The 9,601-nt window shown below is 36.8% G+C and overlaps 1 protein-coding gene across 1 annotated transcript; it reads left to right on the plus strand.

The window, feature by feature from the left end:
* The first annotated feature begins 8,002 nt into the window (after positions 1–8,002).
* Positions 8,003–9,280, plus strand: LOC149562537 (uncharacterized). Its single transcript, XM_089827994.1, has 3 exons — positions 8,003–8,341; positions 8,537–8,778; positions 8,950–9,280. Exons 1-3 carry the CDS (start codon positions 8,003–8,005, stop codon positions 9,278–9,280), a joined length of 912 nt encoding a protein of 303 aa, XP_089684120.1.
* Positions 9,281–9,601: the final 321 nt, after the last annotated feature.

The raw sequence follows: 9,601 nt of genomic DNA on the forward strand, positions 1-9,601 counted from the left end.
TTAGCTTCCTATAATATTCATAAAATCCTATAGAAAATCATTGTTTTCTTCATCTTCTGATGTTTCGTGCCAAGCCTATGTATTTCTTATTCTAACAGTCACTACATTTTTGAATTCTAGCCATTGATCTTAAACTAATGATCATAATTAAAGCATTGTAACCCTTCCTTTATAACTTCCCTCATGGGACCCTCCATGTACTCATGTTGAACTTGTTGGAAATATATGCGAAAGGCTAGGTTACTAAGAGGGGAGGGGTGAATTAGTTACCAATAAAAGTTTTAATCCTTATTAGCAATTAATACTTCATGTGTATTCTGATCTAATTGCATGCATAAAAAACTAAAATCATTAAATCATTCATAACACTTTTGACACACAATTTGGTGACCTAGAAACCTTCCAAATAGAAAGTAAAACTGGGGTGGGGATGACACCCACAAGCTTTAGTACTACAGTATAAATTTGGTCTATTAAGGCTTACAATGATCACTTCTAATGAGCTTCCCTATTAGGAGCAATAAGGATTGCTAGGTCCACCTTGCAAAAGGATTTACAAACATACAATGAAGTATGCACTCGGTAAAGAGATTTACAAAAGACTATTAAGTCTACCTTGTGAAAGGAATTAGTTGATCCACTTGTTAGGATGAAACAACTATTCTTTGATCTACAACTTGGTTTGCTAAGTGAGATTCCTTTGAGTGTAATGATCACCTTGCTATGATAGATAAATCTTTGTTGGTCCTTATATTTCTATAGCCTTTGTAATTCTCTCTACTAGTTACATTACTTCTCACTATTTCTTGGATGCTATACAATACATTACATATATACCAATTGAATTACAAATTAACAAAGTTGGCCTAACTATAGGAACACTAGTTTTGAAGATTGGCTTGGTGAGGTTTTGATACTTGACATCCACTATCAATGCTTGACATCGTCATGCACTTGATAGATGTAGAAATTTGGTCCATACTAATCACTTCCAAGTATTCTTGAGCTTGGTCTGCATTGGTGACTTAGTGAATACTATGAAAGTGAATACTATGAAACTCAACATATAAACTAAATAATTTGATTCACACTGCATAGCTCGGTCAATGCTATCACAATGAGCTCAATATAAATTGAATCATTTGGTTAACACTAAGTGGCTTGGTCAAAACTAGATTCACATCACTACAACTGCAAACTCGATAAGCACTACACAACTCAATTTGTATTGAGTAACTTGACATACACTAAGATGCTTAGGTTACACTACTAATCACCAACTTGATAGAAATTTCTCAGCACAAACTGAATATTGTCTCTTGAACTTGGTAACAATCGTAGAACTCGGTAGAGACTAAAATTCTTGGATAACTCTGTTAATTGTTCAATATGCTCAATAGATACTTGCAATCTGAATAAGTGTATGTCACTAATAAAAAACATGACTATAATGTCAATAATCTCCCCCTTTGGAATTAGTGACAAAAACACTTATCAATCAAAATTGAATTGAAAAATTCAAGAACACCTTTTATCCATCACCTTGTGTCTCCAACTGGGTAGAGTACTCTATATTTGAGATTTTTCAAAATTGCTTTTGTAAAAGATGTATCTCTGAGTATTTGTACATGTATAATATGATAATGCTCCCCCATACATAATATACAAAACACTACATCTTTCCACATTTGATATATACATTTTCTCCCCCTTTATGTATAGTTCCTTTTAACAATATACTTCTTCTCTACAATATACATCTTCTCCCCCTTATTGACATTAATGTCGAAGATGCATGCTATATATTAGACACTAATGCCAAAATGTGACAAGAAATCTAAATGTACCTTTAAAATTGATGCCATTGTCTTGTCTCAATTTTCTTGCAACACCTTGCATGTGTGCAATGTGATTTGAGCTTCTACTAAAAGTTCTATCATATGATCTCCAATTGAGAAGTTGTTATCATGGATGAGCATTTTGGCTTGTGAAATATGTTTCTACAATGCATCCATGTTTGGGAGAATCATGTCCTATATATTTTATCAATGTGGCTCTTATTCTAGCTTCTTCTCTTAGCAATTCTATCTGCATATTAGTTAAGAACCTAATCTTTGTGTAGTGGGAAGAGCTATAACTCGGGTCAAGTTGCAACTGTTGTGCACTTGCCTTCAAATATTCATCAATTTTTGACAGTTTATCTCTAATTTATTTGGTTAAAATTGAAATATCACAGAGTTTATTGAATAATGAACATACATTGTTGCAAGAGATCTCCAATGAGCCTAGAATAGTAGATAATTCTACTTTATGAATATAGATCTACTGAGCTACTAGTTCCAAAACTTTATTCTCAAACTTCTTTTCAGCTCTCTGCAAGAATTTATCCTATCTATTCAAATCTTTGTTGAATTTCTAGACCACCTCTGCTAACTGAGTCAAAATTGGTTGAGTAGTATCAACCTCTGTGTTTAGTGCCTCTACCAAGATATTCTTTGCATCTTAAATTATATGAAACTCTTTATTTCTTTCTTCTCTAAGCCTCTACTACTTAGTTTTCTTCTGAAGAAGTTCTCCAAATATATGCATTTGATTAGGGTTAAGATTGGAGATGTCCCAATTCATAATAAAAATCTCCTCATCAAGATCAATTTCTTCTTCTTTCTCTTTGCCTTTATTCAAAATTATTTTACTTAGTTGAGGCTTGGTCTCAACTATACTTGCACTTATTATTTTCATGCTAGGAATGGAAACAATGGTAGAAATAGTAGGCCTTTCTAAAAAAGTAGATACTGCACTTATTGTCAAAATACCAATTGTTGAAATACTTGGAGTAACAAAAATTGATGTAGGAGGAAGTGTTTTTTGCTCAGTAGATGAAATTCTTATCACTTCTGGTGCAGAGCACAAACACAAACCTTGGAGATCCTTGGAAAACTTCATCTTGTCTTCTTTCTTCTCAGATGCCAAGTACCCAAGAAGTATTCACATTGCTTTCATTGGATTTGTTCCAAATTGTTCATACTTGATCTCTTTTGGTCTTGATACATATTGATCACCTTGGCATAAAATCATACTTGAAATATATTGGAGTTTCATCTTCAAGGAATTTTGATCATGTTTATATGTTTTAAGGAGTCTAGAATAGGAATTAGATAACTGATAGCCCATTTGTGTAGGTACATTACCCTTTTTGGTAGCATATAAACCAAGGGTGTATGTAGCCTATGAGGGCAAATAGTATTAGGTGTTTAGAATAGGTGTTAATGGCCTCAAAAGGATCAATGCATAATCAAAATAGGTTTAGGAGATGTTTTGGAGTGGTTTTAAAACAAAATTGCCTTACCGGCAAGAAGCAACAAAAGTTGCTCAGCAACTTTTTGTTAGTATTGACAACTTTTTGAAAAGTTGTTATTTTCGGTTTATAACCGATCTCCTTGACAGTTGATCGATGTAGAAGGCATATTTAAACACATGTCACCTTTCCCAAAGAGGAGGTGAAGTCATATTGTACGGATTTGCATTGAAACCAATAAAGCTCACTGTTTTTCGTGCCTAATTAACTGGTGTTTGGTTTCTCACGTGCAGTACGGAGGGTTGATTGATTATCCAATGCTTGGATTTGATTCTTGGCTGTTTTAACATCATTTTGCAATTGGTTTGATAGAATTTGGTGCAGGCAATCAAAAGTTATTTACATTTGAAGTCAAATAGCACCAAAACTCTCCCTAAACAAGGGTTTTGTGCAAATGGGTCAATAATGTGCACCTATTCGACCACCCTGGCACAAAACCCAATGAAATTGCAAGTAGACATGTTATTCTTCCTTTCTTCACAATTTGGGAAAATTTCCATGGTGAGAACATATTTTCTTTGCAGGCCCTAGTTCAAGTCAGTTGAGGGTTTGAACTAGGAAAGTTGAACTGTTTGAAGATTTGTAAGAAATTGGTTGTAGGGATTGCAACCAAAGGGTGGAATAGTGTTGTTTGAATATCCCTAACATCTTCCAAGCCTCGTTTCCATTTCATGACCCCATATCCGTACAAATCCTATTCAAACCAAGCCTAATTAGGCTTATTGGGTCTGTGTGTTTAGGATGAGTTAGGGCATGCTGGAGTGGAGTGGGAAAGTGAAATTTGGAGGATTGCAAGAAGGGGATAAAGGGTACTCAAAACCCTATTTTTTTTTGCAGGTTGTTTGGAATAATTTATTGTTATTGCAGGATAATCAGTTGGAGAGACCTACAAGGATCTACTAGGTCTTTATTGCAAATAAGTGTTACAGGGGTGTTGAGGCCCAATTTTTGGGTTATTTGAAGTGCATTGAGGTTTGTGAAGGTGATCCAATCAGTGGATTATGCCTGTGAGAGCCAAAGGTTGCTGATGTGCAATTTTGGTCCCTAAAACCAATTTTTGAGACAAACTTTGAATTGATCTTCCTTGTATTGGGGGATTGTTTTAACCTTGCAAAGGGGTTATTAGGAGAGTGTTAAGGATTCTTTGAAGGTTCCTAGAATTTGAAGAAGTGTTTTGCTGATTTGGAAGTCCTAGAGGCAATCTAGGCAAAGTGGTGGTTTTCCGGTGTGCAACTTTGCATCAAGGTGGTATCAGAGCACAGAAAGACCTTGGAGTTGATCAAATTCATCCAATATGTCTGAGGGTGAAGAAGGAGATAGGGAACTTCCCTTGAGAATGACAAATGCTGAATTGGCCAAATTGGTTAAGGAGCAAATGGCCGAGAGTAGGGCATTTAGGGAAGAGAACAGAGATATGAAGAGAGAGCTTGAAAAGCTCAAAAGAAAACTGAAAAAAGGTGAAGATTATGAGTCTGAAGGAGAAGAGGTGGAAGGAGACATCTTTGCAATTAGATACCATTGGAGCAAAGACCTCTTCTACAAGCACTAGAGAGAGTTGGTGCAAAAGGGGGTGATATCCCCATGTTCTATGGCAAACTAAACCCTGATGAGTGCTTGGATTGGATTGAAGCACTTGACAATCACTTTGAGTGTGATTGTATTCCCCCTAGTCAAAGGGTGAAGATAGCAAAGGCCAAGATGAAGGGGCCAGCCCTCACTTGGTTGAATTTTCTGCAAAATGAAAGGGTTGATGATGGGAAGGAGCCTATTACCACATGGAAAAGAATGAAGACCGAGGTGAAGAAGCAGTTTGTTCCCAAGGACTATGAGGTTCTTATCAATCAAAGGCTACAAAATTTGAAACAAATGGATATGGATGTCAGCAATTATACCCAAGAGTTTCATAATCTAACCTTAAGAGCAAGGGTGAATGAGACTAGCAAACAAAAACTTGCAAGGTATGTAAATGGTCTCAAATGTAGCATTCAAGATGAGTTGACATTGGTGAATTTAGAATCAGTACATCAATGCTTCAATCTAGCCTTAAAAATTGAAGACAAATTGAAGAGAAGAAATGAAAATGGTAATAGGGGTAGAGGGAACAGCTCCTATAGAGGAAGAGGAGGCAGGTTTCAAGGTAGGAACTATGCAAACAGGGATGAAACTAGGACTGTTGAACTTGATTTCAATCCAAGAGGATCATTTAGGGGTAGGAGACCTAATGCCAACCATGGAGGAGCCAATGGAAGGGGTAGAGGCAATCAGACCTTCACAGGGAAGTGTTTTAATTGCAATCAGCCTGGTCATCAATCATACAAGTGTCCACAAAAGATTGGAGAATCTAGCAGACCTGCAGATAGGAGGGTAAATCTGATCCATGAAGAAGAAGATGGACAAAGTTGTTCATCCTATCATACCACAACCTCCAGAATTGCTAATGCAGAGCAGGGTGAACATCTCATGATGCAAAGAACTCTTTTGAAGGTACCACAGCCTGCAGATCCACCACAGAGAAGGTCATTATTCAGGACAAATTGCAAAGTGAAGGGAAAGGTATGTAAGTTAATTGTAGATTCTGGCTCAACAGACAATATAGCCTCTAGAGAAATGGTTAACAAGTTAAAGTTGCAAACAATTCCTCACCCTTATCCATATAGGGCTTCATGGTTAACAAAGGACAAGCATACCTTAGTCAATGAGCAGGTTTGGATTGAATTCACATTGGGTGAATATGCTGATAAGATTTTGTGTGATGTAACTGATATGGATGCATGACACCTCTTGCTTGGGAGGCCATGGCAATATGATGTGAATGCCAAACATGATGGGCATACTAATGTTTATTCAATTGTGAAGGATGGAGTCAAGTTCACTATGAATCCTCTACCAGATGATGGTAAGGTAGACCATATGGTGAGTAACATAACTTTAGTTGGTGAAAAAGAATTTTTGCAATCATTGAAAGTAAAGGATGTTCCTTGTTTTGCTATTGTTACAAAGCCTAAAAGTGATGTAGTAGTTGGTAATGATTTGAATGGGGTGGAACCTAGTGAAGTTAGAGACTTGTTGAAAAAATATCATGGCATAATAGCAGGCAGTCTTCCATCCTCATTACCACCAAAAAGGGAAATCTGTCATAGCATAGACCTTATCCCAGGGGCAACACTCCCTAACAAAGCTGCCTACAAGTTGACACCTCAACAAAATGAGGAAATAGCCAAGCAAGTAGAAGAACTACTATCCAAAGGCCTCATTAGAAAAAGCATAAGTCCTTGTGCAGTACCTGCTGTGCTTGCACCCAAAAAGGAAGGCACATGGAGGTTATGTGTGGATTCAAGAGCAATAAACAGAATCACAATCAGATATTGGTTTCCAATGCCAAGGATGGAAGACCTATTGGATTGCCTAGGTGGGGCAAACTTCTACTCCAAAATTGACTTGAAAAGTGGGTATCACCAAATCAGGGTCAAAGAAGGAGATGAGTGGAAGACAACATTTAAAACCAATGAGGGGTTATATGAATGGCTTGTTATGCCATTTGGCTTGTCTAATGCACCAAGTACCTTCATGAGGTTGATGAATGAGGTACTAAAACCATTCCTTAACAAGTTTGTTGTTGTATATTTAGATGACATACTGATTTTCAGCAATGATAAAGTAGAGCATCTAAAGCATATTGATTTGGTTTTGCAAAGATTGAATGAAGAAGAGTTAAGGATTAATCTTGAGAAGTGTGTGTTTGTCAAACAAGAACTAATCTTCCTTGGTTTTGTCATATCAAGAGATAGTTTGAAAATGGATCCAACCAAAATAGAGGCAATAATGAATTGGCCTACTCCCACATGTGCAAGTGAGGTAAAAAGTTTTCATGGATTATGTAACTTTTATAGAAAGTTCATTAGAAATTTTAGTGGTATATCTGGTCCAATGATTGAAACCATCAAAGGAGGTAAGAAATGTCATTTTGCATGGACTCAAGAGGCACAAGAGTCATTTGAACTCTTAAAATAGAAGATTGCTAATGGACTTGTTTTATCTTTTCCTGATTTTAACAAGGTGTTTGTGGTTGAGTGTGATGCAAGTACCAAGGCAATTGGTGGGGTACTTAGTCAAGATGGAAGGCCTATTGCTTTCTTTAGTGAAAAATTGAATGAGGCTAAGCAAAAATATTCAGTTTATGACTTGGAATTATATGCTATGGTTCAGTCCTTGAAAAGATGGAGACACTATTTGCTCCCTAAATAATTCATTGTTTATACTGATAACCAAGCTCTAAGTTTTCTTAACAGGCAGGAGAAACTCAATCAAAGGCATATGAAGTGGATGGAATTCATCCAAGCATACACATTCTCCATCAAGCATAAGAAGGGAGTCATAAACAAGGTAGCAGATGCATTAAGTAGAAGAAATCTTCTAATTCAGTCCATTGAACTTGAAAGTGTGGGCATAGATGCAATGAAGGATATGTACATCCATGATGAAGACTTCAAAGATATTTACAAGGTATGTCAAAACATGGAGGACAAGTATCATTCAGATTTTTCTGATTATTTGATTCAAGAAGGATTATTGTTTAAAAGTGGCCAACTATGTGTTCCTAGAGGGTCATATAGGGAAAACATAATCAAAGAAAAGCATAGTGGAGGCATGTCTGGTCATTTTGGATTGGACAAGACTTTAGAACAGGTTAAGAGATTTTATTATTGGCCAAAAATGCAAACTGATATAAGGAAGTATGTTGATAGTTGTATCATATGTCAGAAGGCCAAAGGACATTCATCTAATGCAGGGTTATATACTCCTTTACCTATCCCTGATAAGCCATGGGATTCAATCAGCATGGACTTTGTTTTGGGACTGCCAAAGACTAAACCAGGGAATGACAATGTTTTTGTAGTTGTGGACAGATTTTCAAAGATGTCTCATTTTATTCCTTGTAAAAGTACACATGATGCTTCTAACATTGCAGGCTTATTCTTCAAGGAGGTTGTAAGACTCCATGGATTGCCTAGATCCATCATTTCAGACAGAGACTCCAAGTTTTTGGGGCATTTTTGGAGGACTCTTTGGAAGAGACTTGGTACAAACCTTAACTTTTCATCAGCCTATCATCCACAATCAGATGGGTAGACTGAGGTCACTAATAGATCTTTGGGAAACTTACTAAGGTGTTTATCACAGCAATATGGTGGTGCATGGGATTCTATCTTACCTCAGGCAGAATATGCTTACAATGACTCAGTGAATAGGAGCACTAGTCTAACTCCATTCCAAATAGTGTATGGTGAACATCCAAGGGGTATACTTGAGTTAAGAGACATCAGTCAATTAGAAAGGAAAAGTGCACAAGCCCAAGACTTTGCACAAGTGATGAAGGAAGTCCAAGAACAGGTCAAAGATAGGTTAATAAAGTCTGCAGACCGGTATAAGGAAATTGCAAACAAAAAGAGAAGGGATTTACAATTCAAGGTTGGAGACCTTGTCATGATTCATTTGAAGAAGGAGAGATTGCCTAAGGGGCAACATACCAAGCTAATGATGAAGAAAATAGGACCATTCAAGATCCTATAAAAGTGTGGAAACAATGCCTATAGAGTGGAGCTTCCACCGGATGTTGGATTGTCTCCAATATTTAATGTTTCAGATCTTTTTGCTTTTAAAGAATCTATTGATGGTACAGGTCAAGGTGATCAAGGGGTTGATGTTCCTTTTCCCAAGGCACACAAAACTCAAATAGAATTCATATTGGATAGGAAAGTCTCCAAACAAACAAGGACGGCCACATATTACACTTACCTAGTCAAGTGGGCTGGGTTGCCTGAAGAGGATGCATCTTGGATGACTCAATCTGAGATTGAAAAGGCAGGGTACACATTTGAATCTATCCCCAACTCAAGGGACTTGAGTTCTTTTGGAGGGGGGTAGCATGGTGCAGAGCACAAACACAAACCTTGGAGATCCTTGGAAAACTCCATCTTGTCTTCTTTCTTCTCAGATGCCAAGTACCCAAGAAGTATTCACATTGCTGTCATTGGATTTGTTCCAAATTGTTCATACTTGATCTCTTTTGGTCTTGATACATATTGATCACCTTGGCATAGAATCATACTTGAAATATATTGGAGTTTCATCTTCAAGGAATTTTGATCATGTTTAGATGTTTTAAGGAGTCTAGAATAGGAATTAGATAACTGATAGCCCATTTGTGTAGGTACATTACCCTTTTTGGTAGCATATAAACCAAGG

The sequence above is a fragment of the Cupressus sempervirens genome, chromosome 4, assembly GCF_028749045.1.
Source record: "Cupressus sempervirens isolate cs-2001-9-10 chromosome 4, ASM2874904v1, whole genome shotgun sequence".
In the NCBI taxonomy this organism is placed as follows: Eukaryota; Viridiplantae; Streptophyta; class Pinopsida; order Cupressales; family Cupressaceae; genus Cupressus; species Cupressus sempervirens.

Excerpts from the sequence above, each read along its gene's own strand:
- LOC149562537 (XM_089827994.1), top strand. The coding sequence starts at position 8,003 with ATGTCTGGTCATTTTGGATTGGACAAGACTTTAGAACAGGTTAAGAGA. Across the intron at positions 8,342-8,536 it reads CAGGCTTATTCTTCAAGGAG|CAATATGGTGGTGCATGGGA; the intron begins GTTGTAAGACTC and ends TGTTTATCACAG. Across the intron at positions 8,779-8,949 it reads TTAATAAAGTCTGCAGACCG|AGTGGAGCTTCCACCGGATG; the intron begins GTATAAGGAAAT and ends CAATGCCTATAG.